The following is a 20,024-nucleotide window of genomic DNA, read 5'->3' on the forward strand; positions in this document are numbered from 1 at the left end:
ACGTGAAAAAATGTCTGTATAAATAAATGTCCGGAAACATTTAACTTGTGAATTGTAGCTGAAAGTGCTCAGAATGTCTTCCGTTAGATTCAGTGAACTCCCCGGTACGTCTCATCACGGACCCCAACTTCCATCCAAAGATGCCGGGATAACAGGCATCCACAATTTGATGGCTTTCAACAGGAGCCGCATACGCAAGGGATCTAGACGTCCCAACAGGAAAATATCCAGAAGGTTCTTATCTGGCGAGTGTGCAGGCCATGCAATGGGTCCTCCTGTACCTGTCAGTCGCTCAAGACAGGTGTTCGCGGCTGAGATGTGCCGAAGCACCATCATGCATGTACCACATTCGTGCTTTGACCCCCAGTAGCTTTAGCAGACCGTGTACGTGTAAGAAGAAATCTTGATATTCGTTGCCTGCAAGCCGATGTGGCAAAAGATGCAAGCCTACCAGTCACCACCAATTCCTGTCCACACATTAATGCTGAACTGTTTCACGTATCTGTACAGTATTCTTTCAGCTGTAACTCACAAAAGTGTATATTTCTGTACACATGTTGATATTGACATTGTTTCTGTATGCCTCAAGTAGCCAGTTTATAAAATTCCTAGGAGCAATGCAGACTGCTTGTGTCATCCAAGTATGCCTTATCTGTACGAAAATTAATATTTTGTAATATTATATTTAAGTATCCTGTTGCACTCCATGCGATACATGATACAAACTCCGTCTTCAGTGCAAACCATATATTGTAGGTCTTTCGTTTTGCAAAACGAATTTTGTAATATTTTTATTGTAATTTTTTAATATTTTGTAATATTATATTTAAGTATCCTGTTGCACTCCATGCGATACATGATACAAACTCCGTCTTCAGTGCAAACCATATATTGTAGGTCTTTCGTTTTGCACAACGAAAGACCTATAATATATGGTTTGCACTGAAGACGGAGTTTGTATCATGTATTAATATTTTGTATTGCACGGTACAACAGTGAGCGTTGTTACATAGTTATATGCCATATGATGAATGCAGTAATCATTACTGAAACATAGATATGTAGTTTTTAATGCGTATTACTCATAAAATATTTTACTCACGAAGTAATACAAGTACTAATTAAAGTGCTAAGTCGTTAACAAGAAATTACGTCTAATTTTAAGAATCATAACAAAAATACAAATTCTGGTCGGAGATCAACTAGCCTTCATTATGATACAATAGACCTTACACGGTGCCGGTCACGGTAGCCGAGCGGTCTAAGGCGTGCACTGTCTTCGCTCGCTCGGAAGCCGAGATCGTGGGTTCGAATCCCACTCAGGGCATGGATGTTTGTGTGCGTTTTTCTGTGTTTGCCTTGCGATGAGGTGATCACCGGCCCAAGGAGTCCTACCGTATGTGTAAGATCTAGAAAAACCTAAGTGAACGGAGAAGTTCATGGAGGTAGGCCTAGGCCCACTGGGGCTGTAGTGCCAAGGAAAAAAAAAGACCTTACACGGTGGAAGTGTAGCTTGCTGAATGAATTAATGAAGTGGGGCTTATGATTTTATGTCAGTTGCTTGTTAGCTGTTATTTGTGGCTGCAGACTGGCCAAACATTCGCTGTGATGACAAGCATAACAAAAAAAATATGTCAGCTGCAATAATCTGAAAAACAACATTTCTAGGTAATACCCATTTATGGTACTCATTTTGCCTTACGGACTTGTATCTCTCTAGTTCACTGGCGGTAAGTTACAGTCTTATGTATTTTTCTTTAAACTGAAATGCAGTACAATTATCTTAAACCCTTAAATACACTAAAATGCTCATTTAAAACTTTTCGCTCGATTTGTAGCGAGTTTGCTTCTGGTGGCACGTTCACGTTTGCTTGCTGTTCTCACTTCTTTAAGTGACATTATGCAATTCGTCCATCTCCATATTGCCAGAAAAACCGGCGTGTATATTGAATCACATGATGTCACATTACAGGATGTCAGAAATGTGCATCTTACATCGAATTTGGCAGTAAAGTAGGCATTTCCTAGAAGTGGGCATATCCTATAATTTTAAAGCTGGTGTATGCGGCACAATACCGTGTATGAAGACCACAGTCGTACAGGACAGTTGTTTGCAATTGAGACTAAACTGTTTTATTGTTTTAGGTATCTCGGAGGCGTTCCTGAATAATGGGGCGGGTAACAGCGGTGCCGACACGGCGACGTCTTCGCGTCTCCTCAGCCCACCCCCTGCCGCCTCCACGGCAGCGACCGTCGTGCCGGGTGAGGCCGATAACAGCCTTGAGTCCGGTGAGTGAGCTGCAGATACACTAGAGATATGTAGGTTAAGCCCTGCCTCATTAAGTATCAATTGTAAAGTTAGCACTGCGGGAGCAGGAGCGTACAGGGTTTCTGCGGAATCAGTAAATGCAGTGCACCCCATGCAGCATATCAGCAGAGACGACGAGCAGTTATCATCGAATTGTTGGCCTACTTCCACATTCCCTTCGGTAAGAGAACGAGGTTTAGAAATAAATGGGCCAAGCTGAAGAGAGAATTTCAGTGTTCTTAGAAGCTGCATTATTGTAATCTGAAGACACTGCCTATATTATTATCACGCTTCGAATTTTGGATATTTCGGAACCCCATATATTTTAATTGTTTTATGTCATAAATGTCAGGGTTAGTAGTAGCCTATTACGACGTTTTATAATGATATGATGGGCCTATCATTATCGTCTTTCCTAGTCATTGGTAGTGGGATTTGTAAAATACTTTTCGATTTAAATGAAGTGTGTAGTTTTATACAATTAGAGTCCTTTTAATAAGATGTAAAATTTTGTGACGATGGTATATTGCTACAAATATTATGTTTTTGGACATTATCCATCGTCTTGTCTATTATCCAAAAACCGTCCCGATTTTTTTTAAACAAACATTTTGGATACTGGATTCTGTCCCTGTCCTCAGGTAAAACCTACTCATTTGGGTCCAATAGCTAGAGCTAACCCCTGTCTCCGGAGATAGGGGCAATTGAACCATTGGGGCCATAGTCCTTATGTAACATCTTCTCTGAGGAGAGGATGGGTTTGTCTCCTATGAATACCCTTGGTCCTTTAGCTGTGTTTCAATTCTCCACATATAGCCTCTGCACGGACCCATAGAGACCATTGCTTCCCACAATTCCTCTATTGATCAGTGTGTAACTGTTACTACACTGATGTGCTGTTTACTGCACCGTAACCTAGCAAAGGACGTCTCTTCTAGTTAAACTATTCCGGCTATCAGGGAACATGTCACAGTGCATAATGTATGTATTTATATACCATGCTGAATTAACGAAAATCTCAGATATAATTAGTTTTTATTTTTCCCACGAAATGAGAATAATAATACTAAAAATTAGTTAAGTAGAATGTGCGTTGTGGTACATAATGTGGCAAATAGAAACGAATTTTAGTTGATTTATTTCATATCTTAGATAGCAACATTTCGTTTTAAATTTACTCCTCTCCTCTTTTAAGAAGATATCGCTCTGGATTTACTTTACGGTCTACAGTTTTATGTGACCGTCCTTACTCGCGGCCTGTCCAACATTAAAGAAATTATTGACAGATTTCTAGAGTTTGTTATATCTGATTTTAATCATATCTATATCTTAATACGGAACATAAACACTTCGTTAGGGGATTTTTAGTGCACTGCTCCCAACTGATCTCTTCGTTATTGAATCTGCGTTCTTTAACCAGTTCTTCAGGCGAAATGCATTGTTATTTGTATTATTTGTGTTCACTCTTAGACTCAGGCTTAGGATCCGCTGTCAGGCGAATCCAGTTTACAGCATTATTCACCGTGTCCCAAATCCCCTCAGATCCTCGCTGTAACGCATTCGGATACAGAGAACTGCGTAAACACGCCGGATACATGTGTATACCTCGCTCCACGTAATGCTCTGTAGATTATAGACAGTAAAATGTTCAATTAATTTCATAACTAATAACTCCCTGGAGGAAATCGTTCTTAACCAACTGATACTCGCTCGCACAGTCAAGAAATACCCCATCTTTATTGAACCCCGAGGTGCATTACCACGTTCGCCGAATTTCTCCACAGGACTCTATCCTGAGTCGGTCGAATTGATTTACACAGACAAGTTTCTCACAGTTCTCACATATTGCCGCTTAATTGGCTGTATTTTTCCTCACTGTGGGACTGTTAAAGTTGTAGACTAGGCAATATAAGCAGTCTGGAACATATTTTGATAAATATTGCATGTTATTTTATACGTAACAAATTTTCAGTAATGAGCTCGCATTCTGTTTGCCGTGATAGATTATGCCCATTGCAGGCTAAACGACAGGTATCATTACTGCCAATATCACCACAACCACCACCACCACCACCACCAGTAAAAAAGAAGTAAGTAAAGCTATCCCTGTAACAGGCCGAGAAGGCCCATAGGGTTGTGAGACGTTGAGGCTCCCACATTTTCTAGACAATCGGCTCACAGATGGCGGTAAGGTTGTCAGCCCTACGCACCGGCCGCCCTTTACTCCCAGGAAGATTCCTGGTACACATTTCTGTTAGGGGCTGAGTCGACCCCAGGGCCATAGTGCGACTGGAAGGATTAGATATTTATATTACGGCCACTATTGCTATAGAAATAATGGTACTTACAGAGTTTTGATTATTCTCAGAAATCTGAGAAAATTGCAGATGCCTTACAAGGAGAAACTTAGCTAATGTCAGTTTTCAAGTCATTGCAAACGACGTCAAATGATTATACTGGAGTCCACCACTTGTAACTGATTTGTCTGTAGTTAACAATAAAGCTAATATACATCTAGGCGTGGATAAGAGGATGTTAATAAAATGGATTTTAAAGAGATGAGTAGAAGGTATAATGTGGATTAATGTGAGCCAGGATAGGGATTAGTGGCGGGCTCTTGTATATTAAACTTCAGTTTCCGTAAAAGCGGAGCCACTAATTCAGTAGCTGAGTTAGTTAATAGTTGGTTACATTTTTTTTACCAAGATTCTAAAGCTTGTTGAATCCCTCTTGTTAACTGAGGTTCCACGGGAGATCCATTATCCGAATATGTAAATTGACGTTCATAATGCTAAGATAAATTTCAGGTTTGGTTTACTTCTTTTCAAGCTTTATGCAGATGAATAGACTGCTACAGTGGGCTATTTTGCATTTTTTTTATCTTTTTTTTTTTTTGCTTGGCACTAGAACCCCAGTGGGCCTAGGCCAACCTCCATGAACTTCTCCTTTCACGTCGATTTTTCTAGATCTTACATATTCGGCAGGACTCCTTGGGTGAGTGATCAGCTCGTCACAAGGCCTCTACCTGTACACAAACACAGAAAAACGCACACACACAAACTGAACACCAATGCCCTGAGTGGGATTCGAACCCACGATCCCGGTTTCCAAGCGAGCGAAGACAGTACATGCCTTAGACCGCTCGGCTACCGTGACCGGCTTTATCTTTTATTATCATAATTAATTTTGAATTAATAACTTCAATGTAGAAATATTAATCTCTTCTCTCCGCCTTCTTTCTATCCTTGACCTCTACAGAGCCGTATGAATATTTGAAATTCAGACGTAATCTTTTGCATTGGAACACAAATTAGTTATGAAAGGTGAACATTTTCTCGCTGGTTCTTCAGGGTTTCATCCTGTGGCTGAAATCATTAGCTCAAACGGACGCATCTACAGACACCGCAGAGAACTCAGATTGTAAATTAAAAGGTTTCGGAAGTTTCTCTCGCCAACTCCATATGAAAATAACAACAGGGACAGATCAGGCTCTATTTTATAAAAAAGGCTACATGCAAAACATTCTTCCGGAAGGAGTTCATTTCAATTAAAAGCTCTCTACATTGTGCGTTAAATTCTCTATCGACATTTCGATATTGGAGATGAGCTTTCTAGTCAGTTGACATGTTTCTCACATTCTAAACCTGTTCAACATCTTAAAATAAAAAGTTCTATCAAATAAGTTCTATAATTAGACTTATTTATAAGCAAGTTAACATACTAACATATAACCATAGTAAGTTTCTCAAACAGAAGAGAAATTTGTTCTTCAATCGAGCTTTTGAAATATTTTTCACTTAACGGGTATGTGCTCTTACGGAAGGATCGAATTGTGTGTCTGTATGTATACAGTTGTGTTGCAAAGAGACATATTGTGCTAGTATATAACGTCATGAGATATTCCAGAATTAAAGCTTTGAAATGATTGAGAGAAAACTGTTCTATATAGAGATACGTACAGTACAGTTCTGAAGGTCTGTGGGACGGCGGGACTGATGCTTGAACACTATTGTTTACACGGTGTCTCCGCCAGGGGGGAGTCTGTCGCCGTGGACACGCGTATCAGAGGTCGCGCTAATTATAAACGCATTGTCGTGTTCGACCAGAATAACGCATTGCTCGTGTATCAGCAGTGGGCGGGCGAGACCCATCCGGGACTTGACTCTGGGCTCTGGGGTTGATGGAGGGATTATTCACTCTCTCGAAATGTGTCAGTCCCTAATGATGATGCCGCTTAGCTAGAAGTGGGTGTTAATTATTGGTTTTTATTGTGTCAAACATGTAAGACTTAGAGGCATATATCCCCGAGGAGAGAAGGCGCGTGTGGTTTTCTGTTCACTCTGTATACATCAATGCAACTATAGCACGTTCATAAGCAGTATGAACATTACCAAAAGAAGGAAGGGGGCACGCGGTAGCGTAGTTTGTTGAGGCACAATGCTGCAAGTCTGAAGGTCGCGAGATCGAACCCCGATGAGGAGGATTTTTTCAATTTATCTAATCCTCCTATCCGCACTATAGGCCTGGAGTCGACTCAGCCTCTGACAGAAATGAATACCAGGAATATTCCTGGGGATGAAAGGCGGCCGGCGTGCAAGGCTGACAACCTCACCTGCATCTGTGAGCTGATTATCTAGAAAATGTGGGTGCCTCGACGTCTCACAACCCTATGGGCCTCCACGTCCTGTTACAGGGATAGCTTTACTTTACTTTACTCTACTTTACTTATCAAAAGGAGGAAAGGAAAGATTGTTTCATCTGAACTGAATCGAACCTTTGTATGAATTACTCTAATGAGATACAAATAAATGCCGTTTATTATCGAATCTTGCTGCAGTTGTGGAATCAAGAGTATCCCACATAAATGAGTTGCGTGCTTCCACCAAATGAGTCTTTGACTTGTTGCCAGTCATACGTTTTCTGTCTAATAATGTATTTTTCTTACGGTTTTCGAGATAGTTAACAGGAGAAGTAAACAGTACATAATTGTTATACAATACGTACTCGTATATTTGAGGACTTCTATGTTCAGTAACCAACAATAGTTTTCCAAACACACGTGAAGATTACAGAAGTCCCCTGTTTATTAAAAGCTCACATAATTTCAGGCTCGATTTGTTTCTTGTAAAATACCTTCAAAAGTATTTTAAGTATTATATTTGCGAGTCTTAGTAAACTTTTTTATGAAAGTAATTGCACTAGACTGAATTTAAGCAAAATTTAGTCTCCAAAATTGATATTTATGAACACACCGTAATCAGAAGAAGGGTGACAAAACTGACTGCCGGATATAGTGAGATATCACTATTATCAACTTCACAGAAAATTTTATCTAATATTATTCTCTGAAGCTTAACACCTTATATATATGAAATTATTGGGAATCATCAGCATGGATTTAGACGTAACAGGTCAATTACTGATTAGATCTTTTGCATTCGTCAGATATTGGAAAATAATTGGAGTAAAGTGGGACAGTACATCAGCTATTCATAGACTTGAAGAAAACCTACGATGTAGTTGGGATGGAAGTATTGTACAATATTCTGATAGAGTTTGGGATACTCATGGAACTAGTTAGGGCAATTAAAATATGTTTAAGGGAAACGTGCACTAAAGTCCGTGTAGGTAAATGTTTGTCTGATAATTTTCCTATTCAGAATGTTCTAAAGCAAGGAGATACTTTATCGCCACTCCTTTTTCAACTTTGCTTTAGAATATGCCATTAGAGATGATCGAGGAAAGCCAGCTTGAACTATGATTAAATGGGACATATCAGCTGCTGGTCTATGCTGATGATGTGAATTTACTGGATGATAACATAGATACCATAAAGAAAAATACACAAACTTTAATTGAGGCTGGTAAGGAGGTTGGTCTTGAAGTAAGCGAGAGAAAATTAAGTATAGGTTGCTCTCTTGTCACCAGAATGCAGGGCAAAATCGTGACATAAAGATAGCTAACAGATGTTTTGAAAATATGGCATATTTAAGATATTTTGGTACGACTATCATCATCATCACTCATCAGTAATCTGTCAAGACGACAGGTTCACAGTGTCTTCCAAAACAATTCCTCCATTTAATGCGATCTAGAGCTTTCTTCTTCAAATGACAGTATCCTCTTCTGTCCCCAAGGTCATACAGCATCTTCTTACGTCTTCTTCCTCGTCTTCTTGTCACTTCTATCCGCCCCTCTATCTTTCATTCGATAACTTCTTTTAGAAGGCAGTTTCTGCGTAAAACATGACCAATCCAATTAGCCTTCCGTTTTCTTATTTCGTGTAGGATATTCCTCTGCTCACTGACTCTAATTAACACTTCTTCATTTCTCACATAATCGGTCCAACTGATCTTCTCCATCCTTCTCCAACACCACATTTCGAAACTTTCCAGATGTTTCTGATCTACTGCCCTAAGTGTCCATGTTTCAGCCCCATACAGAGCTATGCTCCAAATGTAGCATTTCACTAGTTTCTTCCTCAAATTTAAGTCCAATTTGCTGGTAAAAAGATTCTTCTTCTTGCTAAATGCAGCTTTTGCCATGGCAATCCTGGATTTAATTTCACAAGTACACCTTCCATCATCTGTTAACAAGCTACCCAAATATTTAAAACATTTCACATTCTCCACTTGTTTTTGGTCTATCTTTATTGTGACTGGGGTTGGTTGTCTCGAAATTTTCATTACTTTTGTTTTCTCCACATTCATTTCCATGCCATAGCACCTTCCAATTTCAATTAGTCTATCAATCATGCCCTGTAGCACAGTTTCTTCCTTAGCCATTAACACAAGGTCATCTGCATATTTCACAGTTTGAATAATTTGCCCTCCTACTTTGAAGTCACCGAGCCCATCCAGAGCTTCCTTGGTAAGGCATTCGCTGTACAAGTTGAACAGAATTGGTGATAAACAGCATCCTTGTCGAACTCCTCTTCCAATCTGCACACTTCCTGTCTCCCCCCTGTCCAGTCGTACTCTAACTTTCTGATCCATGTACAATTTGCTAATCAATCTTCTTTCATGCCAATCGATACCTGTTTCTTTCAGGATCTGCATTAATTTGGTCCAGTTTACCCGGTCAAATGCCTTCTGCCAGTCTATGAAGCAAACACACAGTTCTTCATCTATCTCCAAAGTTCGTTCCGCTATAATTCTCATCATCCCAATTGCATCCCTGGTTCCTTTTCCTCTTCTAAATCCAAACTGATCTTCTCCAAGTACATCCTCTATTTTCCTTTCAATTCTTCTTTTAAGTATCTTTGCTATTATCTTTGCTGTATGTGCAATAAGACTTATTGTGCGATGGTCGCTGCATTTTGTAGCTTTTGTCTTTTTCTTTAAGGCAATCATTGTAACTTCTGTAAAGTCCTTGGGCCACTCTCCACTTTCATATATGGTGTTCATTAGTTTTGTCAGTGTTTTCAAACCACCTTCTCCCAGTAACTTGAGCACATCTCCAGGTACATCATCATCTCCTGTAGCCTTTCCCTTCCTCATTTCCTTGATAGCTTTTTCCACCTCACTTTGTAAAATATATGGTCCTTTCTCGTCTGTATCTACTTCTTCTTCCGGTTCAACTTCTAAGGTTTCTGGCCGATTAGGTCGATCATATAGTTCTGTAATATAATTTTCCCAAATTTTCAGCACTTGCCTCTGATCTACTATTCTATTCCCCTGGGAGTCTTCGATGACAATATTTTGAATCCCATGGTTCTCTTTTCATCCTAGTTCTTTTGTCTTCATGTACATCAAATCATAACGTCCTGTTCTTTGAAATTCTATAATCTCATTACATATCTTCTCAAGATATTCCTTTTTGGCCCTGTCCGTGGCTCTTTTCAATTCATTCCTCAGTCTCCTGTATTTCCTCCTGCCTTCTTCATTGTTGACATTCTTCCATTTCCTTCGCTCCTCCATTTTACTCATCATCTCCTGTGTAACCCATGGTTTTCTTGCTATCTTCTCAACTTTACCAACCAAATCACTGATAGTATCTAACATGCATTCTTTTATATCGTTCCACTGCGCTTCAGCATTTCCGGTTTCACCTTCAATTGCACCGAGTTTCTCTTCTAGGGTCTCTTGGACGCTTTGTCTTTGAGGATATAACTTCTCCAAATCCCATCTAGGTCTGCGCTACGACTGTAGCAAATGAAAACTTGCTTCAGGAGGAAACTAAGAGGAGATTGAATTCAGGTAATGCTTGCTACCATTCAATCCAGAACCTTTTGTCTTCTCGCCTGCTGTCTAGAAACATAAAAATTAGAACACATAAAACTATAATTTTGCCTATGGTTCTGTATGGGTGTGAAGCTTGGTCTCTGGTATTGAGGGAGGAACATAGACTGAGGGTGTTTGAGAACAGGGCGCTGAGGAGAATATTTGTACCGAAGAGAGATGATGTGACGGGAGGTTTGAGAAAACTTCATAATGAGGAGCTTCATAACTTGTATTCTTCTCCAAGTATAATTAGAATGATCACGTCAAGGAGGATGAGGTGGGCGGGGAATGTAGCACAAATGGAGGACAAGCGGAATGCATAATGATATTGGTGGGAAAGAAAGAAAAAGACCACTAGGAAGACAAAGACATAGGTGTGTGGATAATATTAAAATGGATCTTAGAGAGCTAGAAAGGGGTGGTATGGACTAGATCGATTTGTTTCAGGACATGATCATTGAAGGGCTCTTGTGAATACAGTAATGAACCTTCGGGTTCCATAGAATGCTGGGAAGTTCTTGAGTAGCTGCACAATTGGCGGTTTCTCAAGAAGGGCCCAGCTCCATAAAGTTAGTTACGTGTAACTAAATAATTTGACTTTTAATTATACATTATCCATCCCTTAGTACGAATTGGTGAGCAATTCAAAGCAGCGGTGTTTGAATCCATGATGCATGACTACGGAAAATATAAGATGTGTATAGGGGTTTGAGTGTACCATCTGTACTTAACAGTTTATAAAAGGACTTTCATAAAAATGTGCGTATTTTGTATCTTCTATTTCTGGGATTTTAGTGAGACTCGATCTTCAGTATGTGGATTACATTAAACAGATTAAAGTTATTTTTGTGTATCTCTGGTACTGTTTGCGATTGTGAACGACGTGGATGTCTTTATTCTTCTTAATTATATACCAGAGCTGAACACTGTACATGGCTTCCTTTAAAACAAACAACTGAACATTTTAGCAGTTTCTGCCGTGCCAGAATGCTATAAAAAGTTCTTGCCTTTGAAAGTGTCTCGCTGTCTCTGTCGTGTGGAATCCAACTCGGCCGCTGCACCACAGTGGGGGGTGATCATCACTTTGATGTGTAAAGTAGCGGTCAGCCCCGTTTCGCCTCGCTACTACTTCTGGGATGTTTTATGCGTAAGTTGTCTGTCGGACTGCTTGGTGGTTATGTGTATTCCAGCACGTACTGTTACCTGACGATCCTACTGTACCATAACCTCGATATAATATAATGATAAAATGAAAGCAGGGTATATATAAAAATAATATATACCCTCTGTGTTCTAGTGTTCAGAATTCCTGGCTGCAGATCCAGGGGTCCGGGTTCGATTCCTGGCGCTACCAGATTTTCTGAGAAGTAGTGGGTCTGGAACGGGGTCCACTCAGCCTCATGAGCATAATTGAGGAGGTACTTGAATGGAAAAGTAGCGGCTCCGGTCTAGAAAACCGAAATTAACGGCCGCGGGGATTCTTTGCGTTCACCACGCGACACCCTCTATCCGCTAAAGTTAGCATTAACTTCGCCGACAAGCGGAGGTCGCTTGGTCGGTGTAGTTCGCTTGCGGAATAAAGCCACGGATTTTTTTATATACGCTCTGTTTCTAAGAATATCTTGCATATACAAATATAAATCGAGTTATATTTCAGCATATTCCGCTTATAACTATTCATTTTATATGTTTTTAGCACTTCATATAACTTACACAGCTTTAATTTCGCAATCTGGGAAATAGAAGCCTTGATTCAGATTTTAACGAAGGATTCTGTATTTCAGCATCCTGCTGCAATTGTATAACTTAACATCCACGTATTTATCGTCCGTCAATATTGCAACATTTGTTTATTCACTACTTAATTTTAATTTTAGTTTAACATTATACATTTTGACACTACATATATCGGCCCCAAACGGCCATCTTCAGGTGTCTTGATATGTTACAAATATTTTATTAAATCGTGTTGAAACTGCTACACTGTCTTAGTCCGTTTTAAAATCACACACTGTAGTCCTCTTTTCAGCTAAAACCAGATAAAATCCTTTACAATTTCTATTATACACATGTTATTTTGGTGCATTTTATTTCACTTCACATGGGGTGTCGCCCATTATTCATAAATGTATGTCTGTCCAGGGTGTTTTGTTTCGGCAGCTTGTCCCTCACATATGTAGCCTACTTTTTAGTTATTACTGCCACCTGTAATTTATAACATCCCTAGATTAATGTTGTTTTCTAATTGTTTGGTAATGCTATTATGTTATGTTCGTTTACTTTGTACTCACATGCCCCTGGCATGAAAGTGATTCTAACACGGACTAACACAGTGTAGCAGTTTTAACACGATTTAATAAAGTTTTGTAACATATCAAGACACTTGAAGATGGCCGTTTGGGGCCCAAAAATGTATTCAATTCAATTCAATTCAATTCTTTATTATTAATGTGCCGNAGACACTTGAAGATGGCCGTTTGGGGCCGAAACATGTATTGTCAAAGTGTATAATGTTAAACTAAATTAAAATTAAGTAGTGAATAAACAAATGCTGCAATATTGACGGACGATAAATACGTGGACGTTAAATTATTCAAAGAAGGGATTGTTCTGGAGTATTTGCTATATCGAAAGGTATTTTATAGTGTATTCGGTTGGCTATTCATTTCCCTAGGATTACTTTCCCTTCGTATTTACTTGAGGATTAATAATATTTTCTATATTTAGAAAGAAAACACAAACCTTCGTCGAATATGCTTTGGAACACGTTGTTCTAAAAAGAATACAGCGTGGTCACGGGTGTGAGGTGGTGGTGTGTGCAGACTGTACTTCGTTCTCCAGGGAACAGCTCACTCATTCGCTGCAGGCTACTGTGTCTCTGTGTGCCCCTTCCTTCCCTTTACTGCACTGAATAAGCTAATGGATCCTGAAAGATAGGGTTTCCATGTACTCACAGATTTTAATTGGTGGAATGGATGGGCATGGCCGATGCTTACACTTGCAATCACAATTATAACTAGACCCCACCCCATTACCACGTCCGGTTTCAATTTTAGCTACGATTAATGGATTTTCAACAGTTTTTATTTCGTATTAAATAAGTTAACAAACTGAAGTCAGGAAATGTTATTAGATGGGTCACGGGGTGAATTTCGAGTTAGGAAAACTTATTTATGGAGGTTTTAAAAAATATGTCATGTTAACTGATGGAGAACTTACAAGGAAAATAACATGAACTGCATTGTTTTGTTCAGTTCGACGAAACGCTAATGTGACGGAATTGAAATATCCGATTCAAAACTTCCTGAGGGCTGGTTTTATAAGGCACGTGAGTTTCTCAATTCGGTATATTTATGCAGCTGAGCAAATTGAATTTGAATTACTATTAGCTAAACCTCAGACTCCTTGGTGTGTAGTGGGCGAGGTGCTGTACGAGTATATCCGTGTAATTTTCCAAGCGTTGAATTGGGTGGAAGTGAATGGTCTGCTTCTCACTCCATCTACGTTTCCGCGTTGTTGATGACAATTAGAAGACTGGATGAACACGAAAAGTATGTTTAGTAAAGCCTAACAGGCCGAAATAAAACAGAATTGTAATTAAAATCTAAGTAGCTATGACCTAAACAAACGAGTTCATGTTATTTAGGGAGAAAGACAAACTTTGCTCTTATAGACTTACCCGTACTTATGGAAGTAAAAGTTAGCTCCTAAAAAGGTTAGATGAAAATATGCACCGCATCTTTGAAAGAAGTATTTATGGCTCAGTTACGGAAAATGGTATATTTAGATCAACTTATAGCCGTGAACTTTATAAAATTATATAATTAAAGTGATCAAAATGGGGCGGTTGAGATCGCTGGGACATATGTTCAGAATGCAGGAGCATAACGCTTGCAAGAAGTTAACTCTGTATGAACCAAACGGCGCTCGATGAGTGGGCAGACCTGCTGTCAGGTGGATGGATTCAGTTGAAGATGATTTCAAGACAATGGCCCTTAGAAATTGGAGACTAAAGTCACAGGATAAGGAACAATGAAGAGCAATCATAAAAGAGACTAAGATTCATCACGGATTGTAGCGACCAAAGGAGAAATAATATAAGAGGCACCATACTGGAAATCGAACCATGGTCACTCCATCCATATCCGTTCTCTAAGCTGCCTCGAATATCATTATTCAGAGACTGTTTTAAATAGAATATCGTATATATGCTTGTGGTTTATTTAACAACGCTGTGTATCAAATCTAGAGACTGTATTTATTCGAATAATTTTTGCCTAAATGGAGCAGTTTCCACAGTTATCACAAAGTTCTAGGTTTGTGTAATGTGGGTAAAATGATTCATAATCATCATCATGATCGTCGTCGATTAGGTGCTTGGTATGTTCAGGTTACAATGTCTGAAATTTTCCTTCTATCTTCCTCTGGCTTCATTAATCAAAACAAAAAAACAAAACAAACTTCCGTGATTTTAGTCCGCAAGCGAACTATACCGACCGAGCAACCGCCGCTTGTCGGCGAAGTTAGTGACAACTTTTGCGGATAGAAAGTGTCGCGTGGTCAATGCAACGAATCCCCATGGCCGTTAATTTTGGTTTTCTAGACCGGAACCGCTATTTCCTTGAAATAACTCCTCAATTATCATCACGAGGCTGAGTGGACCCCGTTCCAGACCCACTATTTCTCAGGAAAGATCTGGTAGCGCCGGAAATCGAACCCGAACCTCTGGACCTGTAGCCAGGAAAGCTGACCACCAGACCACAGAGGCGGTCTGGCTTCATGATTCGAATTTGTTAATTAGTTTGTTTGTACTGTATGTGGCTCAAAATGTAGGCCTGTAGCTCTGAGATTCGATTTACACGTATCCTTTCCAAACTATGTGGCAATTCCTTTTCTATTAGTATCCTTATTATGATCGATTTATTTGTTGATTATTACTTAACACACATGATGTTTGAACTAATGAGATTACAAGGTGAAATAATATATGAGGAAGAAAAAAAATTTGAGTACATTAAAATTTAAAAGAATGCTTTCGTGGTCTGTTTTAAGAAACCTTCGTTAACTATTGGTAAGCAACGTAAACAAGTAGACTTTCTTAGTTAACAGAAAATTCATTAGTATTACAAAGTCCGATAGACGAAACTTTCATTGCTTGGTCCATATTTTGTCTTGCTTGGGATTAGTTCGTGATTCTCAACGCTTTTATCTGAATCACTCTTAACAATGAGTTACTAATTGCATGAAACTGTTACTTTCTTTTGCATCAAGTCAAATGTAGGAACACAGTAACAGAAGTGGGGCCTGGGGCAAGGAATGGAGTGGTACTTTCCTGCAATCAAATGCTAAGGTTCGTCTCCTGCCTCGGCGCGGTCATTAGGTCATCCGACGGTAATGTCTACCTCGAGACGTCAGACGGGCACTTCCTGTTAGGAGCGAGGTGGTATCTGTTTCTCTGGGGGCATCATCACACACCCACTCGGGTTACCTTGCATGTCGAATTGTCACCCTCTCCATCCCTACGCCCCCTCGTGTTCTGCTGTGCTGATGTCATGAATGATACGTGTGACAAGGTTCCTAGTGTTTGCACTCGTCATGAAATTTTAAGCAACGCTTTCCGCGTGCTATGTATAGGATATGCATGTATATCAGTGGACAGCGTTGCGTTGTTTGCGAAACTTTGTACTCCGTTGCTCTCTAATGCGTCACCATCCGCCCATGTTAGTTTGATTTTGGTCAGTCACGTTAGCTTCAACCCCCCAACCCCTATTTCTACCATCACTCAACTACTCCTCCATCAACTTCACACCCACGCCCATTTCTGACCGTTCACTATTTCTCCTGTTAGTGCAGTTTGCCTAGGAAATGCTTGGTCACACTTTATATAAATTCTCGTATGTTGTTATATGAGTTAAAACTGAATAAACAGGCAAAATCCTGCATTTCCCTTTCACATTATTAAAGACTTATTATTTTGATCTGTTGTATAAGCGCGGTGAGGATTATTGTTATCTTCCTACCTTCCTTTCTTTCTCCTTTTTGTACCCCTCATAGTATTTATCTACATATTCCTCCGCAATCGTCATCAGCCTCATTATTATCATCTTCTTATATTTGTTCTCTTCTTCATCGTAAATAGCGTTAGCCATTCTACATATTTCAGAACTTCGGGGATACATTGTGAAGAAGCAACTTCGTGCAGGATAATTCTTATTTACTTCTGTTATGAAGCAGAGGCTACTACTGTTCATAAAAATTCCTCAAAGAGAAGCCTCAAAATTTGTACTCTTCAGAGAATACTTTCATAATGATCAACTCAAGAAAGATTACATGAGCGGGAACTATAGCTTGCATGGTGCCGATAAGAAGATGCATGCAGGACATTAGTCCTATCACTTGACAGGATATATGCCTACTATTTGGAAGTCCTACACATATTCTTTTTATTTAATTAATAACATATCGTACAATCTACTCTCAATAATATGGAGTAATAAGTAAATTTGTTCTAAGTCGAAGTCTTGAGTAGAGAAGTCATCCACTGATGATACTCTTACAGGCCCTGTAGGGGAATGGCGATGGCTTTAATTTTCGTCATCTGCGGGTTGTGATAGGCCAGACGGCCACTGTCTCCTCAATTTTCTTACATTTGATGGTTGCTAACTTCTACAACTAGTCTGTCATTGTGTCCGAGTATGCTTTGATGGTAGAGTGTTGACAATCTATGTATCTCTTCTATGACAAATGGGATTTGCAGATCACTGTGAATAGTAAAGTTGGAGAAATATCAATGTGCTTTAATTACTGAGCGCAAGAATTTGGATTGAAATCTTTGAATTATTTTCATGTTTGATTGTTTCGTACAGCCTCATAGCTGTATACCATATGTCCATATGAGTTTTATTATGCACTTATATAATAGAGCCTTGTTTTCTATGGATAGCTAGGATTTTCGGCCCAGAAGCCAGGACATTTCTCGTAGTTTTAAATTTAACTTCCGACGCTTTTTTTGACTTGTTTCTGGCATGTCAGTTTTTGGTATAATCCCGAATATTTTACTTCGGTTTGAACCATCATATGCATATTATTGATGGTAACCTGCGGGAAAGTTATACGTGTCGTGGTGAGTGTAACTTGCAGTGATTTTGTCTGGTTTATTTTGATTTTCCACTCGCTGTGCCATTACTGGAGGAGGTTTAAATAATGTTGAAGATGTCGTGATGCTTCTACTGGATCATTATTTGCTGTAGCAGGGCTGTGTCATCCGCGAAGGTTGCGATTTTAGTGTTGTTTGTTATGGGCAAGTCTGCAATATGCATGAAGTACAGTAGAGGTCCCATCACGCATCCTTGCGGGACACCTGATTTCACCTCTACGCATAGATTAGCAGAGCATGTTGAACCGTATCTTAAAAATATTGGATGTGAAGGATTGGGCTGGATTGAATCTGCGACTCTGGATGAAACCTTTATTCTACTCTCTCACGCTTCTCTGAAGACGACGAAATGTGGTGAGGTAATAATTAATTGGAAACTATTGAAGTTAAAATGGTGTAATCTGTATAAGGTTTTAGTGGGCCTATCAATTTGCTGCAACTTTGGATCATAGGGCTGATTTCTCAATTTCATGATCATTTTATAGATGGTAGGACTTCTTGGACGGGTGATCCGCTCATCGCAAGGTCTCTACCTAAACACAGGACAACAGAAACACAGAATAAACGCAAGCACACACGAAACATCCATGCCTTGTGTGGGATTCGAACCCACGATCCCGGCTTCCGAGCGAGCGAAGACAGTACATGCATTAGACCGCTCGGCTACTGTGAGCGGCCAAGAAAAGCTATATAGAAACTGCAAAATACCATTACGAGTGCTATGTACAATAACAGAATATCGAACAAAACATACTCGTAGCCTCCTTGTAAATAAAGCCGGCAATACAAATTATTGTTCCACAGATAAAGCAGTTATACCTACGTACTGCAGTGTATGATCTTTCAAGGGGCAGTGAGAAGGTGATGCGCATTGCGTGTTTCAGCAGAGCTAGTGGGGTGGCCTGTCAGCAGGGGTACGCATGCTGCCACTGACATGTCCTGAATCTGAAAGCCTGCAGGGGGTAAAAGGGCATCAGGGGGGCCCCACTGTCCACGATAACGGAAGTTGAAATAGGAAGGGAAGGAGTGGGTTGTAATATATGGACAACTTGATCTGGGTGATGATTTGCTGGAACACACAGCTTTAATTATATTCTCCGTCATACAGAGAGTCTGTGAAGTGACTAGAAATAAAACGTAGCTGCCCCTTCGTCGGAACTAAGACCAAGGTGCCATAGATGAACTACTTGTAATAATAATCACTGATAAATGACACTGACATCGGAAACATTGTCGTACCAGTCTGGATTTGAAGCTCTCACAGCCGTGACTGCGAAATGAACTGTCTTGACGTCTCATAATCTAGCAGAATTCTACCGAAATTTAGGAGTAACGTATCGTCTCCATCTTGATTTTATCTTGTCGCTTAGTGTACTCTTCGACTTAACTCCGTGGTCTTCAATACGCAAGCGAGCTATACCGAGCGAGCGACCGTCGCTTGTTGACGAAGTTAGTGACAACTTTAGCGGATAGAGGGTGTCGTGTGGTCAGCGGAACGGATCCCCACGGCCGTTAATTTCGGTTTTCTACACCGGACCCGCTACTTTTCCATTCAAGTAATTCCTCAATTATCATCACGAGGCTGAGTGGACCCCATTCCTGACACACTATTTCTCAGAAAATCTGGTAGCGCCGGGAATCAAGCCCGGGACCTCTGGATCTGTAGCTAGGAAGTCTGAACACTAGACCACAGAGGCGTCCTACTCTTCTACTCTGAGATGGAAACAGTACGTTCCTCGGAAATGTCCATGAAGTTCTAACACACTACACGGAGTCACCTGCCGCAAGATAGTATTCCTCACATACTTACATATTTATTTTCTTTTCGCTGGTTGAATGTCAGTTGTAAACCTATCGTACCCTGCTAGATTTGAGGTCCTCACAGCTGTGAAGTGTGCTTCATTCGGGGGTGTGATGCAGTGCAGTCCGGTAGAAGTTAATTGCAATTTCGGGGCAAGGCTTGCTTCTTGCTCGCTTATCTTACCCTTCAACCGTGAAGACGAATGCAATTCGTTCCTAGGGACAGTGGATTTATACGGACTCCATGGTGCCCCATGCTGTGTGGTATGTGTTGTATGCATGGCCATGCTGTGTTGTATGTTGTTTTTCGTCATTTCGCTGATTGGTTGTCAGTCAACATCACTACAAAGGAGTGGATTTAAGTGTTAAAAAATATGTATTTATTTTTATGTGCCTTAAAGTTTAAAAAGTCCAAAAGGCCTAAAATATTTCTAAAGTACCTATGATAACGTAAAGTACCGCCATAAGCGGTCGGTGTGTAGAACAGAAAGGTGAAGCACTGTTACAGTGAACCACGAAAGTCATCTTAAAGTCGTGT

General features: G+C 40.0%; 1 protein-coding gene across 1 annotated transcript in view; it reads left to right on the top strand.

Moving 5' to 3' along the window:
- LOC111872031 (zinc finger protein 423) overlaps positions 1-20,024 on the top strand; it is a 610,024-nt gene that overhangs the window by 241,960 nt on the left and 348,040 nt on the right. The window contains exon 6 of the mRNA XM_033754486.1: positions 2,146-2,289. Within this exon, the coding sequence (XP_033610377.1) occupies positions 2,146-2,289 (144 nt within the window). The remainder of the gene's footprint in view (positions 1-2,145; positions 2,290-20,024) is intronic.

The sequence above is a fragment of the Cryptotermes secundus genome, unplaced genomic scaffold (assembly GCF_002891405.2).
Source record: "Cryptotermes secundus unplaced genomic scaffold, Csec_1.0 scaffold87, whole genome shotgun sequence".
NCBI lineage: Eukaryota > Metazoa > Arthropoda > Insecta > Blattodea > Kalotermitidae > Cryptotermes > Cryptotermes secundus.